Here is a 14,028-nt window from a genome sequence, read left to right as displayed (position 1 = left end):
GTGCTAATTAGTGCTAGTAGTATGTTAAACCGTGTTAAAGTTTTGGAGAAATATAGAAACGGAGGGCTCGCGTTATATTAGCTCTCCCCGGTAAAAATATTCTGTAATTCCCTAGGGAAGGTGGTGCTAGCTTTCTAAGTTGGGTGCTAGGTAGTGCTAGGTAAGGGATATCGAGTGCTAGAATTTTGGGGAAATAACACAAACGGGGGGGGTTCACGTTACATTAGCCCCCCCCCGGTGAAAATATTTTATAATTCGCTGGGGGTGCTAGCTCTGTAAGTTGGGTGCTAGGTAGTGCTAGGTGAGAGCTATAGGGTGCTAAAAAATTAATGCTCTTAAGCAACTGGGGGGGGGGGCTACTGTAACGGACCCGAGTTAATCTAGAGTTCATTTAGGCTTTTTAACATCAATAGGCATAACACCGCGCCTCTATAGATTAACTCTTCTGTACCACAGTATTAGGAGAGTGCTTAAATAATCTTTATATCAAAATTTGAAAGAGAATAGAGATTAAATTATTAATATTGTCTTTTCATCATAATAAAAATATAAATTAGGAAAAGCCATCATCCTCAGATAAATCTTGAGAATTATGTTTACAAGAACCAAGAAAATACACGGATTAAAAGAGATCATAAATTTTTCTAGAGATAGCAGAAATTTTTAACATAACAACGAATTTGCTAACGAAGACTAAAAAGAACCTTGACAGAAAAGTTCAAACATTAAACAATGACAGAAGCACATTGACATACTTGAGATAGACTCTCTTAATACCCTCTTAGTATCGGACAAGTTCGTAAAAGAAATCTAAGAGAGGCTAAACAGATAGGCATTAAATATTCAGTAGCACATTAATCAACAAGAGTTGTCATAAAGTTTACGTAAAAACTGAAAAAATAACGTTAATGATCACCAGTAAAAGCTATTTTTGGAGAAAATCGATGGTATTATCTTTTAGCAATATAATAGATAATTTTTATAGTGCAGAATATTGAATCTAAGTTTGCTTATAAAATCATTAGTTGGATAACTACTAATTTTTTTAAGACGTAAACTACCAGTGATTGCCAACACAAAGTTAATATTTTGTCTCTTTAGTGATATTAACTTATTACTATTGGATTGTTGTTTTTTCCTTCTTGGGATGCGTAATATCATGCTTCATAGATGCCAAAAGAGTTAAATAATATTTAATTCTAATTCCATTACTTGCTTTAAATTTTTCTCTTTCCTGTCTCATTTAATTTTTTTGCACTTAATGAAAATGTAATATATAACAGCGAAATTAAACATATACTGATATCATTAGATAAGATAAGATAATAATTGATAAACGTAGTGCAAATTTCTTAAAGTATAAAAATTTGGTAGTTAATTATTTGCACTTTTTAGGCCAAAGTTCGATTTACTATCAGTGAGATATCTTTATAATTTCGTCATAACTAACATTAATGATTACTACTAATAAAACAAGTAATTAATGAATAAACACAATTTTCTAATAACCTAACTAATAAAATTTCAAAACTTTTTAATCACAATGAATTCACCTCGTTTAATTTTATTATTTTAACTGTAATTATATTATAATTACCAAAATAAGATTTGCGACAAAAAATTTAAAAAAAGAAAATTAATAAATTCTAAAATTTGGAGCGAGCCTTTAATTATAGCAAAAATATTTAACAATAGAAGAAATATGGATTGCAAATAAATAATGCGTATCAGATCAGATTTAAGAACAAACCATTCATCATCAAAGAACATTCACATATGAGGATTATATATACTATACTTCTGATTAACAACCAATAAAATTCATATTAACATAAATATAATGTAAGAAAAAAAATAGGGTACCAATAAAACTAAAAAGGCTTAGTAAGAAAACTTCAGTATCTGATATAATAAAAAGTAAAAAAAATACAACATACATAAATAAAACAGATTCTACTAACAGCGTTATAAATAAATATACAAATCAACAAAAAAAGGAATTGTTTAAAATTCAATTAGCTAATGTGCTAACTGAAAATAATAAGCAATTTAAATAAATAATTGATATAGGCTATAATGCAACGTAGAAAATATATAAATCACTTATTGCCAATTTTTATAGTGCACAGACCTGATGTGTTCCATAGGAAGACATATTTATTTCAATATTATACTCTTAAATGGATTTGTTCTCAACAAGTTAAGCTCTAATATTAAACTTTTAAATTTAATTAAAAGCAATATTTTAATAGGTGCATTACTAATAAATATCTATAAACAAAAACAGCATTTCTACCTACTATGTACAAGACAAAAATACAAAATTTTACAAAGTATCGTGACTTCCTTCTTGTGGTTTCTTCGAATCCACCAACCTTGCTTTGGCTTTCTTAAATTTCGCCTTTAGTCCACTTTCCCTTTCTTTTATTGCATTGGCTTTCAGATATTCTTTACGTTTTAGCTCTTGAGCTCTAAAATGTTTAAATAAATAGAACAATATTAAAAAAAAGACAAACGAAATTTCCTACTTTTCAATCTGTATCCTCATGATCTCCTTTTTATATATGTCTTTGAAATCAATACAAAATGGTAACCACAGTTCAAAAAATGCAGATGGGGCGAAATTTTCTAATGATCCACTTTTTGGTTTAAACAGGTACACTTTCATCGTAGCTATAAACTGCTTGTGACACTCTTCAAGATTTTGACATTCATTTTCAAGTTGGGATCGGGACTTTTCAAGAAAAGTTTCCATTTTATCCTTAAACGGTTGTAAATTATCCGGGGACGAATTTCCTATGATTATTTCAGTCTTTCTCTCGCATTCTAAAAAGATTATAAAATGTAGTTAGTATATATACAAAGAAATACATTAATTTTTAGAAATCAAACTTTTAGTTAAAAATACCTTTAAGTAAGTTTGGCGAGGAATAGGCTAACTGCGTTTCTGGAAAACTATATAATAATTATCGAACAGAAAACTAGCAACATAATTTAATTTAATAATAATTGATACGATCTTAATTCGTCGAAAATGTTCGACCATTAAAAGAAGTTTAATAGTGAGAACATGAATGAAAGCAATACACGATGCCAATAGTGAACTGCTCGGTGGTGGTCAAAACTGCATTGGCTCGAGACAAAGCTAGACGGATAGTAGTAAAATACCAGAATTCTACTGTGATTACCTATTCTAGGGAGAAGTAGTATTCCAAATAGAGAAGATTGCGGTACGCAGGAGAACAAGAGTGGCTTCAATATAGTAGCATATATAGATGAATACATTGAAAAAGAGATTAAATAAGAAACGACCTTAGAATATTGAAAGGCCTTTCAATGTTCTAAGGAAACGACTTAATACTTATTCTTGGTATTCGAGGTTACTTTAGTATTTCATAAGGTAATCAAGCCTATAAGAAACCATAGAACCATAGAACCATAGAACCAACCATAGAAGATCCCCATCAGATGTTGCAATTGCTTTAGAATACTGTAGATAAATCTGTAGCTCAGTAACGCGATAAGCGGACTTGAAAAAAATGTCAACAAGTCTTTAAATTTTTAGGTGCTCAATTAAAAAAATATTTCCCAATCAAAATTATCTCTAATTCAAGTGCCTTCATCATCATCAAGCGTCAATTTGATGCTAAAACATTAAGTTTATCTTGTAATTTGTCAACCTAGTTTTGACATCCATAAGGTATCCACTAATAAATGCAACTAAAATGGCAATCATCACATACCATAAAAGACTTCCTAATAAGCATCTTTCGAACTCTTCTTTTTCGAGTCTTTTTTTAAAAGCCTAGTAGCTAAACAATTTTCAATCTATCTGTACGACTGACTGGAATTAATTAATATAATTAATACTTCAATATACCTGCCATGACATAAAAAAGACCCACTACAAGGTACAAGAACTATGGAACACTGTCATTAATATCTCACACCATCAAAGTCCTCTTAAAGATCTTAAAAACTAAACTGAAGGCCTATTTAGATCTGCAAATAACCCAAGAAGAAGCAGGCTTTGTAAAAGGAAAAGGAACTAGAAAACAAATACTAAATCTGGGAACGCTTACTGAAAAATCTAGAGAATATGAAGTACCCATGATATTCAAATGGCGTTTGATTGTGTCAACTGGGTTAAACTTTGGACGACCCTGAAAAATAAGGGAGCTCTTGTTCATCTGGTATCCTTTATAAAGAAGTTGTATGAATCAAATATAGCAATTTTTTAATGTTCCTTTTTTAAAATATTTTTCCACTTACTAAATATTGATAAATCTATATGATATACGAGTATACTTCAACGAAAATATTAATAGTAGAATGTGTCAATAGAGTCAAATAAACTAATTTATTGGCTTAAATAGACTAAAACTTCTATCATAGTATTTGTTTAGATTAATATACAAAATCAATATTAGCATGAAACTTACCGTATAATTTATTTCTAAGCCTACCCAACTCTTCTGACATCGAGGCAAAATCCAGGGCCATCGCTCTTCGAACATCACCAGGTTCAGGTACTGGTAATGGAAGAGGAGTATTACCTTCAGAATTAAATTTTCTTGCATATGTACTAACAACAAAATGTAACAGAGTTACACCAGCTTGTGCAGCTTTTACGTCCTTTAATTTAGATAAGACGTCTAATCCAAATCCGTCTGCTTGTCCGCGCGCAATATTTCCACCGTTCATGTAATTTCCTAAAGTAAGTACCTAAAATATAGGTTTTATTAACAAAACAATTCTATTATTTAATTAAAATTTTACCAATGCTAGTACTCGTCTTAACTCTGGACTTTTTGTAAGAAAATCGCATGTACAACGAAAATTATCCAACGTATGACCAATTGTTGTGATAGCATCTTCAAACTCTACCTTAAGATTAAATAACCATTTTTTTTTAAAGAGAAAATATTTTTGGATTGTGTTTTTACCTGGAATGATAAGCATGCTATTCTTTCAGCAAAATCCGATATTTGGGATAGTTCGTACAAAAATTGCTCTGGTTTATCAAGAGGTACATCAGGTTGAGACTTCAGATGTTCATTTATAAGAGATAGTTCTTCATCTGTCGCTCTCTAAAAAGGTACCTTTTTAAATCGAAAACAATACTAAAGGCTTTAAAATGATATGGGTATAAAAAGAACTATTTACCACTTCGTAAATCTGCTGTAGAGCTTCTAAATTAACGACTGATGTATCAAAACTGTAAATTGCGTTCTCTATTTCTTGAAAATCTATTCTAAGACTTTGAGCTAAGATTCCAACATTCTGGGATCGCTTATTATCTAATAATTTTACTACTTGTACTTTGGGTTTTTGTACTTGCTTTTTTATAGTTGAAGTTCGGTTTGTTAACTAAAAATAATTATACACATATATAAATGGACTCAGGTCAATTCTCTGCCTAAAGAATAAAATGAAAGAACGAGAGATATGTGTATATTAATGAAGCCACAAAATTAAGTTTAAATGTAGAGGTTTTCATGTTTCATTACAGTCCTTAAGCATGATAGAAAATATTTTCGATTACCTGTCTAGAAAAAAGTTTCGTAAAATCATCTGGAAGTAAATCCAATGGTACTTCTTCAATTTCATCCCAAACTGCTGATCCTTCTTCGGGCTTATCAGCTTGAGCAACAAGAATTCTAGTCCAGTATAATGGTTTCATTGGCACAGGTGGATTTATTGGAGCTTTTTTCATAGCTAAAATAGAATATTAGGTGGAAACATCGATATCTGACCAAATAATTTTAAAATTCCAATATTATATAATATTAGTTTTTATGCAAATCATAGCCTAATCATATATACCTTTAATTAATAAAAACATTATAAGTTTTCATAAAATGCATAATACACCTTGTGCCAAGAATTTTCATCAAATAAGCTAGGATGGTAAGCATAGGTGCTAACTGTCTGTATAATTATAAATTAAATATAATAGTGAGAATATTATAAGATACTTGTAAAAGTAGAACGTTAGAATGCGCTTGTTAGTATGGTGCAACAATATGCTTATATTTATAAAAAAGAAAATATTATTTTATATTATACATAAATAATTTAAAATAAAATAAAGTTAGTTTTGTATTTTGTTAAAAAAATATGCATTTCATTAACCAAGAGCCAACACCAATGCATGTTACCAAGATGAAGCAGATCTGGATATTATATTGGCTTACCTAAATAATGATATAACGGGAATATTTGACGTCCTAAATATAAAAGTATTTTAGAACTCTATTCGACATCTTTTTACTTATGCACTTAGTAACAAAAGTACAAAATATTTTATTCAATAGAACCTTTCTACATCTCAATAAGTAATATAATTGCTACCAACCTGCTTTCTGCGGATTAAACCCTCCAGGAGGTGGTGCAGGCATCGGCATTGGACCTCCTGGTGGTGGCGGAGGTCTTGGTGCTCCATCCATTCCGGGCAACGGTGGTGGAGGCGGCATACTGCCACTGGACATTGGTGGAGGAGGTGGAATACTGCCTGGCATTGGCGGAGGGGGTGGCATACTGCCGGGCATGGGTGGAGGAGGTGGCATGCCTCCATTAGGCATTGGTGGTGGTGGAGGCATCCCAGGACAAGTTCGAGGAGGAGGTGCTACATCTTTAATAAAAGGTAATGGAAGTGGTGGTGGCGGAGGAGGAGGAGGAGGAAGTTCATATCCTCCAGGTAATGGCGGAGGGGGTGGTGGTAAGTTTGGTAGTGGTGGAGGAGGTGGAGCTTGACTAGTTATTAGGGAAGGAGGTGTCGGTGAAGAAATGAAGGATTCTTCTGGTAAAGGAGGAGGGCGAGGAGGAGCTGCTGTTAAGGTTGTAATGTCGTTTATATGATGGTCAGATTCTTTATGCGATGTCTACAAAAAATTATAAATATAGTGTAATTAAAGACTTCAACAGTTTATTTTACCTTAGGATCCTTATCTGTTTGAGTAAGTTTATCTGCAGTTTTATATTTATCGGTCTGTGAACCAAATTCCTTAAATTCTACGTTATGTTGAGTGAAGTTTTCTTGCTTAAAGCTGACAGTATTTACTGAAACATTAACGTAATTTTTTAATGTTTTAGTTTCTAATATTCCAAAATGTTTGTCTTTTTCTTCAACAGGAGATTCAAAGTCTTTTACTGCAGAAGAGGTTAAATTTTGTATTTGGATCTAAAAGCAGAACAAAACTAGATAAAAACAAAAAACACTTTGCAAATTCTAACTATAAACTTAATGTGTATATTTCATAAAGTAATGTAGTTTATAAAAAGACAGTACCAACGTTTTATATTTTTCCACTTCCTGCCTCAAACTTCTGATTTCTTCTTCTAAAGATAATATTTCGACATCTCTAGCAGAATTTTTCATTTCTTGTGGCCTTATGGACAAGTCTATTCCTAAGAAAAACGTATATTAATTATTTTAAACCAATTTATAATATTGACACAATACCAGCGTCGTCTGTGACATCGATAGGTGAGGCCAATGCCTCGCATGGTGAGGCAGGAGGCCAATAAAGACTAGTCAGTCTGCCAGGCGTTTGGGGTTGTGACTGAAGAACTTCTGCATGGCTCCAAAAGTAAATACAGTCGGGCTAAATATTAATTCAAATTAAATATAGAAAAATATATCTTGTAATAAGATTACCCTAAAAATTGTTGTTGGTTGTACACCAGGATCCGGCAGTTGTCGTAATACTCCAGCTGCAAGCAGATGGGTACAAAACTGGGAAGCCAGCAACTTGAGCTCAGATACTCCGAGCTGCAGTTTAGCGGGGCTATCAGTGCTTAGCTCTGAGATATACCAGTTGATTAACATGTGTCCTAAAAAATATTTTTGGTAAAGCACTTTAGTACTTGCTGACTTATACTTTATCTTAATTTGGTAGTAATAATTATAGTACTTGTTATAATTAAAATTTTTGAGTCCCAATAACTTTAAACTTTTTTTATTTATCAAATTTAAAGCATAACTTAAATGGCTACGATGCTAATTTCTTTATTTTTTATGATGCAGTTGTGATTTTTATATGGGTAAATTTTATTATTTTAAGACATCTTAAATTAACCATAATAAGCCCTAATTATTTGTACATTTTAAGCGTCTTGGTAACTTTATGATCTTATGTATTGTTTCTGTTTAATTAATTTACAGCTTTTATTTATAAATAGAAGTTAACCTGAAAGCAACTAATGTAAACAATTACTTTAACTTTGTTTCTTTTTTTTATGTGCACCTAAGTATAGTATTCACAAACTCGTCGCATGTGAATCTTTCTATCCAGAAAATTGGCAACATACATCTGCATAGGGGCAATTTAAAGGCTTTTGCTCTTTTTTCCATTTATTCTAGTGGACCAAATTAATGTAAAATACATAAATATTAATGTATTAGTGTATCAAATTATTAATATATTTTTAAAATATTCAATTTTAAAATAAACATGATTACATGCATAACTCTTTTTTTATTTCTTGCTTTAAATTTATGTATTTTTTTTTAACATGTTGAATAGAAAACCAAGACTTTCGGTTCCGAAGATCAAAATTAAAAACAATTAAAAAAATACATATTTAGTACACCAATTTTAATTTCAATTACTAAATCGAGAAATATATATGAAGTTAAAAATATTTTAGTTGAGTTTTATGAAGTAAGTAATAACTAATATTGGAATTAGAAATAATTGAAATGAAGCTCTATAATGAAAACCTTAACCATTTTATTTAAATGCCTTACCTTAATTGATTTGATGGCAATTTGAGTAGGTATCATAAACATAAAAAATTAATATTAAACATTTCTGGGTATTTAATATTTTATATTACTTTTAACGTGTGAAGCATGTATTGGGATCAAAACAGTGAAAAGAGCAACATTTTATAGAACTTTTTAGACAATAGTTGTATTAATTATATTTTAATAGAAAGAAATAGTAAAACTCCTTGAGGTATAGACAATCTAATATTAGAAAGAACTATTACCTTAAAAGTTTTCTATTTTCATTTATTACTATAAAAAAAATAGTTAAAAAACAGTAAAAAAATATTAAAAAAATAATATAAGATTAAAACTTTACAAACAACATATATTTTTTATTACATTCGTATTGCTGTAAAACAAGAAGTTAAAGCCTTAAAATCCAAACCAGTCTAGGTAATACCTAATATTAAATAAATACCTTTAAATAAGATCTTTAAACACAATAAATCTGAGTAAATAAAAAATTGTTTGGCACTTCATAGAAATCAGGTAGCAAAACAATCATAAATAAAACCGAGCAGATCTTGTCTGTCATTTACTATCAATGCAAAACTCCATGACTCATTTTTATTTCGGTAATTAAATAAATAAATTAGTCACTCACACCCGCACCACCGATTCAACAACAAAAAATCGAAATCCATCGAAACGCTCAGATAACTACCAAAACCTATGTATATGCGAGCGCTCTTCTGTAAAATAATTAAAAATAAAAAATTATCCTTGATAGGTGATTCATATCTGCATAATAAGTATTTTGCTCCACTAATTGTGCTAGATTAACATTTGCCAGTTATTTCATCGAAAAATGAGAGCGGTTACGTAAAAAAGTGAAATTTTCTTTTATTACATCTCGACACAACAAATTTTTTCAACCGCAGATTTTAAACTGAATTAGGAAAATAAAATTGCAGTTGCTTGTCGAAAATAACTTTTTAATTGGGTGATTTTTTATACTAATTACAAATTGCTTTTCGCAATAATTAATATTTATGCATGTTTAATTGGTCGCTGGATATAAATTCCAGATTTTAGTGGACCTGAGTGATTAAATATTCATGTTAGTTGAAATTTAAAAAATCTTAGAATGTTACAAAATTGTACTATTTTGCATTGCAATTTTTTAAGGAATTATTGTAGTCAGTTTTTTAAATATTTTTTTAAAGACAATGTACTGAAATTTTTTAAATTAAATAATCTTATTGCTTTTATTCTTCTCCGAGAATAATCCTTTTAATTAAGTGCTAAATAATCTTAAAAATCAAGCAATGATTTGTTTTTATAAGGATATCTTAATCTATATATTCATATAGCACTTGTGGTTTAAAGGTGATAAAAATATTGGTATTCGGGTCGTATATAGACCGACCATATTCCCTAGTGCAAGTGCAAACTTATTAAATAATTTTTACAACCAACTCACATTGCTCCCTCTTGATTAGTTATGCTCTTATAACCGACCGCGACTCGGTGATAGCTAGTGGTGCAGTCCCGTGTGGTGACATAAGTGATCATGATCATATTTATATAGTTACTCATTTTAATTCAGTAGACATAGGTCCTACTATTAAGATAATACGCCGCTTTAAAATATAAATGTACACTAATTTCAGTCAGATCTACGCTCTTTACCTTGGAATAATATATTATGCATATATCACATTACAGACGTAGACAAAAAATGTTTTTTATAATGGGAAACATTATTGCCTTACTCAATATTCCTGCTTCGATTAAAAAATATCATATCACAAAATCATATTCTCGATGAACTTTACGAGCAATGATGCAAGGATAGGGATAAACTACTGGCGAAATATAAAAAATATAAAAATATTGAAGATTGGAACAATTATAAGCAATTAAGAAAAGTCACTACACTTGCAATTCATAATGAAAAAAACGCATATTTTATTTCACAACTAAGCGCTAAAAGAGATGTTTTGTCATCTCTAAAGCTGCTTAAATTAACTATTAAAAAATAATAAAGTAGAATTCCACACAATCTTGAGAATGCAAAGACAACAAATGATATTTTAATTAATTCAGTGGCAAAAATTAGACCGAATATAAATATTTATCAGTTTTATTAGAACTTATACTAAAAAACTCATTACAGAACAGTTTAAGATATTTAAAAGTATCAGAGAATGGTGTTTTGAGGAATATAGGTAAAATTAAATCAAGGGCTAAGGATTTGGATGAAATTAACATTAATACAAATAAACTATGTCTGCCTTTCTTGTTACCTTATGTTACACACGTATCGTGTAACGTACTCCATATTTCTTCCTACGTTGTGAAAAAAAAGCCTAAGTAAGGCCTCTCCCAAAAAATACTGTATCAAAGATTTTAGAGAAAGGTATAGAAATTCAATCATAAATATGTACATATTACAAAAATTGTATTTTATCAGCTACACAGCTAGCGTTCAGAGCGGGTCATAACTGGTGTATAGCACTGGCTTGTGTGTGAAGTGATTATATTTTGTCAGCTGTAGATTCAAATTAACTTACTTTGCTAGTAATAGTTAATTACAATAAAGCCTTTGATACTCCGAGTCTTTTAATAAAAATCCGATCCTCCGATCTTTTAATAAAAATTTTGTCTTGTGGCCGTGGAAGAAGGAGCATGCACATTGTTCGAGAACTATTTCAAAACTAAGTATCAGACTGTATCCTACCATGAAAAAAGTTCTAGTTTATTAAAAGTTAGCTCAGATGAGCTCCAGTGTTCAATACTTGGGCCTCTATTTGTTTTTAGTAGATGTATAAAATCTCCAAATAATGTTCTTAACACTATTATATCGATTTAAGTTCTCAGGCAGTGGTCACTATTAATATTATGATATGGCTAATGTATACGAGTTTTCTAAAAAAAATTTCTTACAACTTTATGCTAACATGGTCTTTGCAAGTAACGGCAATCGAGCAAATGTTTAGCAGTAGACAAAACTGTTTTTTTTATTAGTCAATATCGTTTGTCGAGCAATACGAAATTTTGATAGTGGTTATTGATCAGGACCTACGTTTTACACGGTATGTTAGTGCTGCTATCCAAAAAGGTTCTATGAATCTTAAGAATATATATCCCCAATTTTTTCAATCAAAAACACAAAAATATTTCTATGTGATTCGTTGGTTCTTTCGTATTTAAATCGCGGTATATGACCCATGCTTGAGAAATACTGAGATAAATAAAATAAAAAAAACTTCAAAGCGCATGCCTTAGACTATAAGGCACCCAATATTATATAATCAAATTAGAAACCGTACATCCGTAGATATTTATAATATGAACACTCGTAATAGGAACATTCTAACACCTCCCCAACATTACACCTAAATATGTAAACGTTATTAACGAAATTAAGAACTTCATTCATTTAAAGTTACAATTAGAATAAAAAAAATTAGGATATTATAAATACTTTCACAAAATACTAAATATTAAAGAACAAATTTTAAAATGATTAATTAAAATTTAATGTAAAATAAGTTATTTCAGAATAAAAAAATGTTATGTTTTTAAATGTCCTGTCGCTGGAATTGTAATCCTGGAGGTAAGTCAGTTAAAAATAAGAAATATAATAAACTCAAAAGGAATAGCCCAGTACAACTCCTCAATGATATGAAAATCTGTTTATAGTAATTTTTATAACGTAGATCCAAAAGAACTACGTTGAACAGCAAAAATCCTACATGGTAGGTTACTACAATGCTAACATTACACAGAGTAAATAGGAATATAAAATAACAAAATAGATTGTTCTTACTAACTTATTTTACTCAATATAATGTTTTGTTCTCAAGTGACCTCATCAACACATATTGATGTGGATATAATGTCTTTGAAAATGCTGAATAAATTGTCAAAACTATTCGTATGCATGGAAAATAAAACTATTTTATTAGTGTTCCTTACTAAGGAGCAAGTCATTTGGTATAAATTATGTAATCTTTTTTGTACAGTCGTGAATGAATTAAACGAGAATCTAAGAGAGCCAGATTATAGTTACATCAGCGAAGAGTATGTACATACTACTACAAACTTATCAATTAACACAAGGTATTATCTTATCATTATTTAACTAATCATGTCTCCTATCTCTGAATACAGCCTTATTTAAAATTACCGTTTAACTCATTACAGGCTCAAAAATAGAGCCCTAGTCACTTGGAGTGCTTATTAATGTGTTCTACAGATATGTGCATGATTTCATCGATTCTACCTCCTCGATCATAAAACTAGACTATAAATTTACAGTCTTTTGGCATTAAGTAATCTTTGTTATTGATATTTTGTCAGTTTTGTTAATAATTACTAATTAAAACTTTATCGACTTCTAAAACATCTGTATTTTATTAAGTTATTTAGTGGTTACTATGAATAAATGGTAAATCCATAGAATATTTAAAGTGTAACTTAAATTTTTGTTTTCCTCTCTATGAAGATGTAAATTAAATATTTTGATGTATATTGAAATTTTTACTACACTGAAATTATAATTTACTCGACTTAAAATAATCAGTATACTTGCTTAGCTTTTTAATTATGAATAAAAAAACAAAAGCCCAAAAATATTAACAAAACATAGCATTTAAAAAATAAATTAAATATTATTTTTAGAAATATTAGTTGAAGTAATAAAAATGCATTTTAAATAATAACACGTAATAAGACCTAAAAATTTATAATAATATTAAAATTAAATATTTATACACATAATTAAATTTTTTATTTTTATCTTTTTAAGCAAAGTACTTATAGTAAGATATAAAAATTATTAGATGGAAAACTTAAACAATATATGTATATATTTAAAAAATTACACAATCGCTTTGTTCAGAAATTAACTTCAGTTATTACCTTCATAAATTATATATCATAATCTTTACCTTTTTATATCTTATTTATGATACAAATAAATTAAAAAACATACCAAATTTTTTTAATATCCTCGCATCATTTCTGCATGCACCTATGATAGTATTTTGATCACATTTAACCAGGCACATTTTCCTAATAATTTTTTTATTTAAATAAAACTGTTTGCCGAGCAAAATCGTCATTTTAAAATTCTTCTATTCTCTATTCTTTACTGCTGCGTAGCACCACAAACACATCCTAACCAACCGACATGATTAAATTTAATACGTGAGAGGACCAGCGTATTCACTATCGATTCACTATTTTGATAAAGAAAAACTACAGGCAGCATTTAAAAAATGGCAAGCACTGATAACAAAGTT

General features: G+C 29.6%; 1 protein-coding gene across 3 annotated transcripts in view; it reads right to left on the bottom strand.

Annotated features, from left to right (window-relative positions):
- Positions 1 to 2,135: 2,135 nt before the first annotated feature.
- LOC126733922 (formin-2-like) overlaps positions 2,136 to 14,028 on the bottom strand; it is a 46,920-nt gene continuing 35,027 nt past the window's right edge. For 2 of the 3 annotated variants that reach the window (XM_050437391.1, XM_050437389.1), the window contains exons 6-18: positions 7,661 to 7,836; positions 7,466 to 7,607; positions 7,292 to 7,410; positions 6,938 to 7,183; positions 6,359 to 6,884; positions 6,198 to 6,230; positions 5,546 to 5,718; positions 5,167 to 5,370; positions 4,947 to 5,090; positions 4,780 to 4,887; positions 4,443 to 4,725; positions 2,529 to 2,826; positions 2,136 to 2,471 (exon numbers count right to left, since the gene is read on the bottom strand). In XM_050437391.1, coding sequence (XP_050293348.1) covers positions 2,327 to 2,471; positions 2,529 to 2,826; positions 4,443 to 4,725; positions 4,780 to 4,887; positions 4,947 to 5,090; positions 5,167 to 5,370; positions 5,546 to 5,718; positions 6,198 to 6,230; positions 6,359 to 6,884; positions 6,938 to 7,183; positions 7,292 to 7,410; positions 7,466 to 7,607; positions 7,661 to 7,836 — 2,597 coding nt within the window. In that variant the 3' untranslated portion in view covers positions 2,136 to 2,326. The remainder of the gene's footprint in view (positions 2,472 to 2,528; positions 2,827 to 4,442; positions 4,726 to 4,779; positions 4,888 to 4,946; positions 5,091 to 5,166; positions 5,371 to 5,545; positions 5,719 to 6,197; positions 6,231 to 6,358; positions 6,885 to 6,937; positions 7,184 to 7,291; positions 7,411 to 7,465; positions 7,608 to 7,660; positions 7,837 to 14,028) is intronic. The other variant, XM_050437392.1, reaches the window with a different exon arrangement.

This window comes from Anthonomus grandis, chromosome 3 (genome assembly GCF_022605725.1).
Source record: "Anthonomus grandis grandis chromosome 3, icAntGran1.3, whole genome shotgun sequence".
In the NCBI taxonomy this organism is placed as follows: domain Eukaryota; kingdom Metazoa; phylum Arthropoda; class Insecta; order Coleoptera; family Curculionidae; genus Anthonomus; species Anthonomus grandis.
Note: the sequence above shows the minus strand (reverse complement) of the source record. Positions and strands in the feature narration are given on the sequence as shown.